The following is an 11,907-nucleotide window of genomic DNA, read 5'->3' as shown; positions in this document are numbered from 1 at the left end:
TCATTCAGCAGGCTCTTATGTTATTAGGAAAGCAGATCACACTTAGAAGTCATAGGCAACAAGTATGTGGACCACACCAAGGTTCCTCCCTAATGGTTGGCCAAACTGCTGTGGTGGCACCGGAGAGAGACCAGTTGCAGTCCAATTTCTGTGAGGGCAGAGAAAGCTGTCAGTTCGGATGGAATCAAAACTTCACACAGTTGAGCAGAGGGGGCAGGCTGAGGAAAGACGTTGAAAAGGCAAGTTGCCCGAACAGAGAGGCAAGCTGCCCGAAAGAAGGAGCAGAGAACGGAACAGACTGAGAAAAGAGGCATCAGAAAGAAGGGAAGGAGGAGGAGCAGGGAGCTTAAGGCAAAGGCCAGCGGAGACAGGGAGCTGAATCAAGAATGGGCTTAACTAGAGAGGAGACTCTGAAGAAATTACACAGCATGCATGCTTAGGAAGAGCTGTATACTCTGGAGAAAGGTGTGTCACAGAAGCTGGTTAAAAGGAAGCTAAAGGAAGGCAAGTCTGGAGACCATACATGAACTACTATAAAGGTAATGGTAAACTGGATCATTAGGTCCAGTCGCGGATGACTCTGGGGTTGTGGCGCTCATCTCGCTTTACTGGCCGAGGGAGCCGGCATTTGTCCACAGACAGCTTCCAGGTCATGTGGCCAGCATGACTAGCTGCTTCTGGCAAACCAGAGCAGCAGACGGAAATGACGTTTACCTTCCCACCAGAGCAGTACCTATTTATCTACCTGCACTTGACGTGCTTTCAAACTGCTAGGTTTGCAGGAGCAGGGACCGAGCAACGGGAGCTCACCCCGTTGTGGGGATTCGAACTGCTGACCTTCTGATCGGCAAGCCCTAGGCTCTGTGGTTTAGACCACAGCACCACCCATACATGTAACTGAAATAATCTCTCCCATTCACTCCTGCCTCCACTAAGATATCAATTTCTACTAGGCATGGTGGCTCTACTAAGTTCAGTACAAGGCAATATGCCTCTGAAAACCAGTGACTTCAAAGGGAACTTGAGAAGAGTGCTACAGCCTTCAGATCCTGGTTGGAGGCTTTCCAAAGGTTGGCTACTGTAGGAACAGAATCCTGGACTGGATGGGCCTTTGGAATGATCCAGCACAGCTCTCCTTATGTCCATTCCCTTTCTTTGTTTTCCCTGCTTTGGAATTTAAACAGCAGGCTCCTTGGGGCAGGGAGCTGTCCTCTCGTACCATATTACTCAGTGGAGGCTACTGCATTTGAGTGTCCCACCAACCTCAGTCTGCTCTAGGTCAGCCTTACAACCTCTCCAGCTAATCTCAGTGTTGCCCCCTGGAGAACTCAAAAGTTGGGGAGAGGATGTGGACAGAAGTAGTTGGCTTCTGTGCCTGTCATTGGCTCTGGGTCAAGAAAAAAGGCTTTCTCTATGGTGGCATCCAAGCTATAGAAATCGCCTCCTAGACAGATTAACTTTGGCCTGTCATTGCTCGTATTTTGTCACCAAATAAAGACTTTTCTGTTGAGGCAAGCGTTTGATGTGCTTTCTCATTCGTGTCTCCCTGCTGTATTGATCTGCACTGCTGCCATCTTATTGTATTGGATTTGTATGATATTTTGTCCGATTCATTTTTAAAAACTTTGTAAGCCACCTGCAGCGGGAAATTGGTGTGAAAACCCCAAGAATAAATAAATACTGTAGCACTGTGACCTGGTGACCCTAAGGGGAGGGATTAGGCAGGGGTGGCGCAATCCATTTTGCCGCCTGAGGCTAAACAGGAAGAGCCATCCCGCCCTGTTGCTGCTCCTCCTGCCACCACATCTGCTGCTGCCAACACCACCTGCTCTGCCGCCACCATGCGCCCTGCCAGGCGGTGCCAATTTCAGGCAAGATTGTGCCAATTTGGGGCGAGATCTCGCCCCATATGACTCTGATCTTGCCTGAAATCAGCACAGATGGTGATGGTTCACCTGCAGGACTGCTGCCTGGGGGGCTTCTAACACCCGAGTCAGAGGCCTTGCCCTCCTTCATCAATGGCTGGGCTGGCTCTGGGGTTAGGACAAAAAAGTAATGGCAACTGGCAAGGGGAAAGATCTGCACCTAATTGCACATTTTGATCTGAGCCAGAAGCAACCCAAGTGGTACCCTCCAGATGTTGCCAGACTACAACTCCCATAATCTCTGGCCTTTGGCTGTTGTAGTCCTCCAGCAACATCTGGAAGACACCATCTAGGCCAGGCTTCCTCAAACTGGGCCGTCCAGATGTTTTTGGCCTACAACGCCCATGATCCCTGGCTAGCAGTACCAGTGGTCAGGGATGATGGGAACTGTAGTCTCAAAACATCTGGAGGGCCCAGTTTGAGGAAGCCTGATCTAGGCCGTATCTGACAGGAGCCAATTCTTTGTCGCCATGCTTCTGGTGTGGCCAACTTGTGGGATGCTTTTTTCATTTTCTTACTCCTCAGTTCTCTCCCTCCCTTGTGCTTGCACACATTCAGCGAACTACAACACAAAACACATGCCGCAAATAGTTAAGATGGGGTCGCAGAAGCCTGGAGGAGAAGACCAAAGAGCCAAGTTATTTATGAAATAGCTCTGGGACTGCAGGAGTCTCTATTCTTCAGTGGTTAGTAGAGAGGAAATTAATTTAGCTCCCAAAGGCAAAGAGCAGTGAATATTATCCTAGGTGAAAAGGTTCCGAATGTGAAATGGCAAACTCCTGAATGACGGATGCCAGCAACGTTGTTCCTCTGAGGGAGAAATTCCAAGCACTGAAGACCACAGGATATAGTTGATACAGTACTGTCATCCCATATCACGGCTTGTGAGATTAATGCAAATCACAGGCCTTTCCCTCCACCCGTCACATTAAAGTTCTTCCAGATTTGGAAACGGGGTTTTTTCTTTTTCTGATGAAAGCGCAGAGTTCTGGAGAAATCCACCTGGGATTCTACACTCAATAACAGATATAGCTAACAGCACTACTATTGCGGACAAAAACAACAACAACCCACAGTCTAAGAATCAAATATAATTATGGCAAAATAATCAAGAAGAGTAAGAGACTGATACAGGAGACGGGGAAGACCAAAACCACAAAATCAGCAGTGCTCTTAACAAGGAGGAAGTGGGTAATAGGCTTCTTATGAAGTGGGCTCCAGTCCATCAGAGCTTATGCCGTAATATATCTAATAGCCTAAAATGCTAGAGAACTCTTTATGGGTTTCCTGTAACAGACTAAGATGTCTCTCTGGAGCTGGCAGCAGAGTACAAGTGTTGAATGGGAGAGTATTTCAGAAAATGGACAGATACAGGCTTAGTCTCTCGATCCTGAACAGAATCCAATTCTTGAATTAAGAGGATGCGGCCTAATTACCCTTAAGTCTTAAAACTTCTGCGGATGCTACTGAAATTGTGTAGCCACCCACCTAAGTCCGTTCGATTTCCCTAAGAGAATCCCGCCCTCTATAAAGGTGTCGCCTTTGGTCCCCACTTCACTCATAGCTGTGGGAGCCCAGAATAAGATTTATTAATGCAGACATCAACTGGGAGGAAGAAGGAAGGAAGGAGCTGCATCACAAAGATGCTAAAAGAAAGGCAGATTTGGGCTGTGTCCAGAAACACAATATCCCCCCTCAGTTTCTAGGAAGAACAGCAACCTGCTGGCAGCCAGGTGTACCAGGAAGGCAGGCCTAGGGAATATGGCCTTCCACATTTGAGAGCCTCTCAATTCACCGTTGCAAAATGAGATGCATTAAGTACAGAGTGAGGAATCCGCCTTACAGTAACTTCAGAGGATCGGCCTATCTTCTTCAGTGTTGTCTACACTGACTGTCAGAGGCTCTCCAGGATTTCAGACAAATCCTCGATGGAGATGCCAGGGATAAAATATGGGCCCTTCTGAATGCAAGCCCATACTAACCTATGACACTTCCTCAAATACACGTGTGCTCTGAGTCATGGGAGTTTGCAGGTGCCTGCAACTCAGACCCACTGATTCCAAAGATTGTGGGGTGCTGACAACTGTTACTCAATGGGCATAACACACTTAGCAGCCCTCTCACCTTAATTATTGACTCAGGTGTCCCAGGTCTGAGCCCAGGCATGAAAAGCAGGTCTAGTAGCACCTTAAGAACAGAACATTTAGTAAATGCAGGTGCTTCCTTTTCTGTTTTTCCCCAATACTTTTGATCTAGGATTGCAGGGAAAAAATAGCCTGACCTGCTCCTGCATCCTCTAAGAGCAGTTTAATCTGCTGGTACCATTAAAAAAAAAAATCAAAAAACTTCACCCTCTAATTCCTGAAGACCAAATTACTCTTTAGGCACAGTCACAGAGGTCAGTTCAAAAGATGGCAATCCTAAATTAGTATTGGCATGTCCAAGAGCTGCTCAACATATTACTGAGCTGCATGCCTATGCTCACCAATTAGTGTCCATTCAACAAGATGCTTTAGTGACTAAGGAGGGGGGATGGTCAGAATACCAGGACCAGGGGAGTAATCCCATGAAGCTGATTGGCTGGTGATTCAAGAGAGGCAGGTGCGGGAGAACTTAAGATTCAGTTCACATTTAAAGCCAAAATTATCAAAGTCACGTTTTCTGAAATAATATGAGAACTGAAACATAGCCATCCCTCGAAATCTGCACTTATCCAACTTTTGCAATGCTCCATCCAACAAATGTTTACAAAAATGCACATAGATTAGGTAAAAGTGTGCATAAGAATGAATATATTAGTGAAAACAGCATACAAAAAAATGCATATTAGAAAGAGTTGTTAGTCAACAAGATGGATATTAGTATTTTTAAAAATGCATTTATTAGGATAAATCTACACTAAAAATTCTGGAAAATATTCAAGAGGATTTTTAAAAAGAAAATTCATGAATTGCTGCAGCAGACATGTGATGAACCAAAGGCTGGAGAAATGAGAAGCTGTGAGAACCGAAATTGACAGTCCCTACCACCCCTAAGGACAGGCAAAAGGAAGTACTTCTTTACATAGTGGATAATATTGCAGCCACAAGGTGTGGTGGTAGCCACTGGTTTTAAATTGGGATTAGGCAAATACACTGAGCTTGCTAGTTCAGCTGACTATATGGTACCTCCAAGTTTAGATGCAACATGGCTCTGAATACCAGTTGATTAGGAAGAACAGCAGCAAAAAAGCAATTGCCCTCACATCCAGCTTGTGGATCCCTAAAGAGACATCTGACAGGCCACTGTAGACAACAGTGGTTTCGTCCAGAAGCGCTATTTTGAAGGTCTCTATCTTCTTCCCAGTTCCCACTTTTATCATGTCTGGAGCTGTTCATGGCCGGACACTCTCTGCAAGGCTCACTCCTTGCAACATCTTATTATAGGGCATGGAGCCTGTTCAGGAGCAGCAGGCAAAGAGGAAACCCAAGCTTCAAAACTGTGCAGAATGCCAAGCACACACACAAAGCTCAGCCGGCCTGGCCAGCAGCCAGGCTGCTGGAGAAAGCTTGCAACACCTAGCAAAGGATGCCTGGAATACGGACTTGTCTCACACCCCAGCAATAGGCTGGCTTTTCCCGCTGCAGAGATGCCACCATCCCTGGAGCCGGGTGGCCGAGCCCTGGCTGTATCAACGCCAAGCTTCCCGTTATCCCATTCCGCCAGGACTACCCCTTCCCAAGAGACATCTAGGCAGGCTGGAGAGTGCCCCCGAGCATGTGCAGAGTCCCCCCACTAGTGAGCAAGGAGAGTAGAGCGGGCTGATTTACGCCGGCGGCACCTCTCCTTTAAAAGGAGGAAGGTAAGACTGCACCAATGGGCGAGTAGGCTCCCCACCCCTCCCCACTCTTACGCAATACACCCGCTCCAAGGCCCGGACCGGATCTGAGCAAGAGGCAAGTACTACTCCCAACCCCCCCCCCCGATCCACGCATTATTTCTTCTCCGCTCCTCCAATCGCCATTTCCTCCCCCTCGCCTTTCAGGTGTCGTGTGTTCCCCCCCCCCCAGCAAAGAGCAACCCCGCTTCTTCCTCTCCACCCTCCCCTCGGTTTTTCCTCGCCAGGCAGACGCGCTGCCAGCCACCCCCGCTCCCCAGCGTGGAGCCAGGCAACCAGCTCGCCAGCCAGCCAGCTCCCCCTCCCCCCCTCCCCTCCCCTCCCCTCCCCACGCCGCCTCCCCACTCCGCAGCCCACGCACTCGTAAGCGCGCGGGCGGAGAGAGCGCACCTCCCGGCGAGGGGGAGCCCCCCGCGTGTTTCCCCCTCCCCACCCCGCACAGCCAACTGCCCGAGCCGCTGCCAAAGAACATCCGATCGCCGTAGCGATCCCTTCCCTTTCTCCCCCGGGGGCTACCCGCCCCGCCGCCACGTGCTTTTGCTGCGCGCCCGCGGGAGCCCGGCGAGCAAGCGGTTCTCCCGGCTGGAGAGCCCAGCAGCAGCAGCAGCAGCAGCACTGCAGTGAAGGCGCAACCCTCCGCAGCCACCCCTCTCCTTCCTTCCTCGCCGCCGCCGGGAAATCGATCTTCGACGGAGGGAAGCGGCAGGGCGGCGGCGGGACCGAGAGAAAGGCGCTTCCCCCCCCCCCCAAAAAAGGATCGCGGGCTGGAGAGGGATCGCCCGCCCCCACGCATCCGATTGTTGCCTGGTGGGGCTCCGCAGCGTGCGTCATGGCTGCGCAGCGCGGGCGAGCCCCTCACTCTCTCCAGGACCCCCCCTCTCTCTCTCGGCAGATCCCCCACCCCCCACGAGCCACGCTGGGGAAGGGGCTGCCGCCGCCCCGCTGCTCGCCTCCCGCGCCCCCAGGCCCGCCTCTCCCTAGCCAGCCCCCGGCCGGGCCTCCCAGACTGCAAGCCGGGGGGCAGGCAGCCGGTTAGCCGTCCAGGCCCCGACGCAAACCCCGAAGCGGCGAGTGGGGAGTGGGGGGGGGGATCCGTCTTTGCTTTAGGGTGGGGGGGGAGGGTGCTGGGGGGGGGATCGCCCCTGCGCGTCTCCTCTCCCGCCCATCCCGTGCCCGTGCGAGGCGCCGGCTCCTTACTTGCCAATTTCCTCGTACAGCTGATACTCGTCGGTGAAGCGGGTGCAGGTCACGGTCGTGGCCATCGCGGCTGCAGCTTCGCTCCGCAATGAGCCGCCCGGGCTCCGCTCCGGCTTGGGCTCCGGCTGGCAGCGGGGGGAGGAGGGGCGGGGGCGCGAGCTTGGCTGGCAGGCGGGGAGGAGGAGGGAGGGGGGGCGACGCCGCTTCAGATCGGGGGTGAGCGAGAGAGAGAGAGACGCCCAGCCCGCTGCGTGCGGCAGAAGGCGGCTCCTGCAACGCGAGCGAGCGAAGCTCCTCGGCGAACAGCGATCCCGGCACTGGGCAGAGCCCGGGAGAGCTGCCAGGGGAGGGCCGCCGGCAAGCGGCAGCCTCGGGGGAGGGCGATCCACCCTACCGCGCACCAGCCGCCCCCGGGCGGAGGAGGGGGGGCGTCGCTGCAGCCCCTTTCCCCGGCGCCGCCCAAGCGGAGCGCGCTGCTCTGCCTCGACGGGGCGGCGCAGGTGGTGGCGGGGGGGGGGGGGAGTCGGGATCGCCCGCAGCTCGAGGAAGCAGCTCGCTCGGACCTCGCGGGTTCCCTCTTTCTTTCTCCCCAACCCCGGTCCGCCCGCACCTGCCTCGGGGAACTGCCGCGCGCAACCAAGGGGCCGTTCCCCACGTGCGCCGCCCGCCCCGAGTTCTACCAGCCTCGCTACCAGCCCAATCAGAACCACTCCCCTGCCCTCTGCAGTTACGCGCCCACCCACTTCTCTGGTTGGCAGCCTACTTCGCAGGGCTGTTGGGAAGATAACTTGGAGGGTGCGCGCGCGCGGATGAGTGAGTGAGAGAGAGAAGCGCAATTCATCATCTAAGGCCCAAACAGGTCCCTCCTGAGGGATACCTACTTCCACTTTTACGGCGCGATCCTAAGCTTCTTTACTCGCTGTGGGTTAAACCACAGAGCCTAGGACCGAGATCAGAAGGTCGGCGGTTCGAATCCCCGCGACGGGGTGAGCTCCCGTTGCTCGGTCCCTGCTCCTGCCAACCTAGCAGTTCGAAAGCATGTCAAAGTGCAAGTAGATAAATAGGTACCACTCCGGCGGGAAGGTAAACGGCATTTCCGTCCGCTGTTCTGGTTTGCCAGAAGCGGCTTAGTCATGCTGGCCACATGACCTGGAAGCTGTACGCCGACTCCCTCGGTCAGTAAAGCGAGATGAGTGCCGCAACCCCAGAGACATCCACGACTGGACCTATTGGTCAGGGGTCCCTTTACCTTTTAAGGCTCACTGTGCTCAGTGGGACTTACTCCCCAGTAAGTGCGCTGAGGTTTGCACTTTGCAGTCACAACCCAGGTTTTCAGTTAGGGCACCACGGACCATGTTTTTGCTCCGTTCTCATCTTTCCCGGGTCCAATTCGGAGACAACCCTCTGTGCGCGTCCATTGGAGTCCCACTGCGAATATAAACATCACAGATAGGAAGCCTTCAGCACTCCAGGGATGGTTGGACTCCCATAAACCCCAGGCAGCTTAGCCAATGCTCAAAAGCGATGGGAGTTGTAGCCCAACAGCCAGCATGGTGTAGTGGTTAGAATATTAGACTATGGCCTTGGAGACCAGGGTTCAAATCCCCATTCTGCCATGAAGGCCTACTGGGTGATTTTGGGCTACTTACCATCTGTTGGCCTGACCTACCTCACAGGGTTGTTTTGTGAGGATAAAATGGAGAGAGGGAGCAGTGTGTTTGCCACCTTGTGCTCCTTGGATAAAAGGTGGGATACAGATTAATATCAATGGACACCTGGAGATCTAGAGGTTCTGCACCCCTGACAGTCATGTTCTCTTAAACACCCTTCAGATGGAGGCTCCACAGATCCAAAGACCATTTCCTGCCCGCAAGTTAGAGCCTCTGCCACTGCCCACTGCATTGGAGACTGTAATAACCACTCCTTTATAGATGGGAATCCGCCTATGGCTTTACTGCCATCATTACAGGGATGATGGCTGGATTTGCTCTTCCTGGCGCTGCAGTTCCAGTTGCTGCTATGGAAACAGGATCATGGACCAGTTAGGCCGCTGGCCTGATCTAGCACAGGGCTTTCTTACATTCTTACAAGTAACGTCGTAGAATAATAGCCAGAGATGTCACGTCACCTAAAACACTGGTCTTTAGCTGGTGGTTCGGGGCCTGCTAGTGGGTTGTAACCTGTCCAAAGGTGGGTCGCAACGGCAACCACTGTACAAAATATATGGTGCAAAATTTAAAAAGTGGGTGCCCAGATGCATCTTTTCGCTAAAGCTGGGCCCTTGTTCTGAAAAGGTTGGGGAACATTGACCACAGTAATGTATGCAGACATGCATATTATAGTTTGTCATTTACGGTACTTATCCTCCTAGTGGTGCAGCAATAAAATTGCTAGTTATTTGCAATGCTAAGCAGCGCCTGGTGTGGTTTCAAATTGGATGGGGGACCGAGATTCCTGCATTGCAGTGGGTTGGGCTAGATGACCCTCGGGGTCTCTTCCAACTTCAAATCCAGCATTCAAATCCATCACCCAACAGCTTTTACACAATAGGTAGCCTCCTTGACCTATGATTTTTTATTTTTTTTACTACGTCGAGATGCTACGAGAAGCATGTGGGTGGTGGCAGTGGTAGGGGGGGGAACCCACTCTCATTGCTTCTGTTGCCATTATAAGAGGAAGGTCTGTGCAGTATTTGCTAAATGAAAAAATGCATTTAGGGTTTGAACTGCAGAGCTGGGACTGGGTTTAATTCATACAGAGCAGTGGTTTTTCAATCAATCATTTATTATTAAATCCCGAAACATGTTGATATTCTGCAGAATCCCCCTCCCTTTGTGTCTCCCCCCCAAAAAAACCCCCCACACACACACAAAAACTGGTGCTTAGCAATTTATTTAATAGTTACTTTGATATAGACTGGTTCTGAACATCCATCTTTGAAGGATTTAAGGTTCCAGGATGCAACTGGACTAGCCTGCATATTAGTGGTCAGGGGTCCCTTTACCTTTACTTCCACTTTTGGAATGGCAGTGCCTGGGGAACACTGGAGAGACGAACAAAGTGCCTGAGGTTGGAGGTGTACAAAACCGCAGCCCTTGGGGCTGTTCACGGAACCCAAGGGTTCCCTAGATCTTTGCTGGAAAACAGGGAGGATGACTTGAATAGTTAATAAAAATGCTGGTGCCATGAAAGGCAGAGATCTGTGGCCATGCTTCGGTTTACAGGCCACATTTGCCCGCTGGAGCACATTTCTGGGCTGTTTGCTTTTAGTGACGCTGTTACCTTTCTCAGCTAATGCATCGCAGAACCCGGTGCCATTCCTTGAATTTCTGAAAGCGGTGGGATTGCTAGGTATTTAAAAGACCCAGAAGATCCATGACACAAATCTTCATAAGATATACATGTTGATCTATATGCCAAGATGCACATTTAAGCTGACCTTCAGAAAGAAGGAAAAAATAAACTCTGGTTCTTTTGTCAGGGCTTCATTAACAGGGTAGGTGACTGGGGGTCTCTCTAGCTCCAGAGCAGCACACACAGCTACATTGCAAGCTAATTTTTGGATACTCAAATGCATTTAAGTTTGTTTGGGATCAATATACAGCAGAAGGTCCCAGGTTCAATACTGGCATCTTCAGTTAGAAGGGTCAGGGAGAAAGTGGCGTGAAAGCTACCGGACTAGATGGAGGAACAGTCTGAGTGGAGGAGAACATCTTTCCATGGGCATCTTTCATGGATGCTTTAGCTGTGATTCCTGCATTGTAAGGGGTTGGACTAGATGACCTTTGGGTCCCTTCCAGCCCTATGATTCTCTGCGTTTACACTGCACAGGTGAGCTGCCCAATAGTGCCTACAGATCCAGCAGTTCTGGACAATTAATGCAACCAAGTTGATTCACACACTTTAAACAAGCCGAGGTAGGTTTCTTTGCGATGCCAGGAACACTGCATTGTTTCCAGCGTTGGTCATACTCAGGCCACATCTACTTAATTACACCACCTTAATTAATAGCTATGGCTCCCCCCCAAAAAAGAATATTGGGAACTGTAGTTTGAAAAGGGAGCTGAGAGTTGATAGGAGCTACAGTTCGTTAGATCCTAAAACTAAGAATTTGTCAAGAACTTGCTGTTGAAATGGAATACACAAGATGAAATGGTTAAATCTGTTATTATTAAATGGGCACAAGATGTTGGACATAACATTATGATGGCTGACTGGGAAAAGTTATGGACCACAGGTATGAAGTTTACGGCATGTAATGCCTTAAGAGAGAATATAATGAAAATGATTTACAGGTGGTACTTGACACCAGTCAAGCTTGCAAAAATTTATCATTTGCCCGATAATAAATGTTGGAAATGTAAAGAGACTGAGGGCACATTCTTTCACCTTTGGTGAACATGCCCAAGGATTAAGACCTTCTGGGAGATGATCTATAATGAAATGAAAAAGGTATTTAAATATACCTTCCAGAAGAAACCAGAGGCCTTTCTCTTGGGCATGGTCGGCCAATTGGTGCGAAAGGAGGATAGAACTTTTTTTATGTACACCACAACAGCAAGAATACTTATTGCAAAGTATTGGAAAACACAAGATCTACCCACCCGGGAAGAATGGCAGATGAAGGTGATGGAATACATGGAACTGGCTGAGATGACTGGCAGAATCCGGGACCAAGGAAAAGAGTCGGTGGAAGAAGATTGGAAAAAATGTAAAGCTTATCTTCAAAAATATTGTAAAATTAAGGATTGTTAGAAAGATGTTGGAAAAAGAAAATTATGTGGTTTTGGCAGAAATGACATAAAGGATTAAGTAAAAATGAATTGATGAAAGAGAGAACGTAAAATTACAGTATATTAAGACAAATTATTAAGATAAAAACAAGGTTGGAAGGATTTGCTGAAATAA

At 50.5% G+C, this 11,907-nt stretch overlaps 1 protein-coding gene across 3 annotated transcripts in view; it reads right to left on the bottom strand.

The window, feature by feature from the left end:
* Window positions 1-7,179, bottom strand: part of CAMK2B (calcium/calmodulin dependent protein kinase II beta) — a 133,830-nt gene extending 126,651 nt beyond the window's left edge. For all 3 annotated transcript variants that reach the window (XM_081843400.1, XM_081843401.1, XM_081843402.1), the window contains exon 1: window positions 7,000-7,179. In XM_081843400.1, the coding sequence (XP_081699526.1) occupies window positions 7,000-7,064 (65 nt within the window). In that variant the 5' untranslated portion in view covers window positions 7,065-7,179. The remainder of the gene's footprint in view (window positions 1-6,999) is intronic.
* Between the last annotated feature and the right edge of the window lie 4,728 nt (window positions 7,180-11,907).

The sequence above is a fragment of the Podarcis erhardii genome (genome assembly GCF_964252035.2).
Source record: "Podarcis erhardii genome assembly, chromosome: 16".
Lineage (NCBI taxonomy): Eukaryota > Metazoa > Chordata > Lepidosauria > Squamata > Lacertidae > Podarcis > Podarcis erhardii.
The sequence above is the reverse complement of the archived record's forward strand: the minus strand, read 5'-3'. Positions and strand labels throughout refer to the sequence as shown.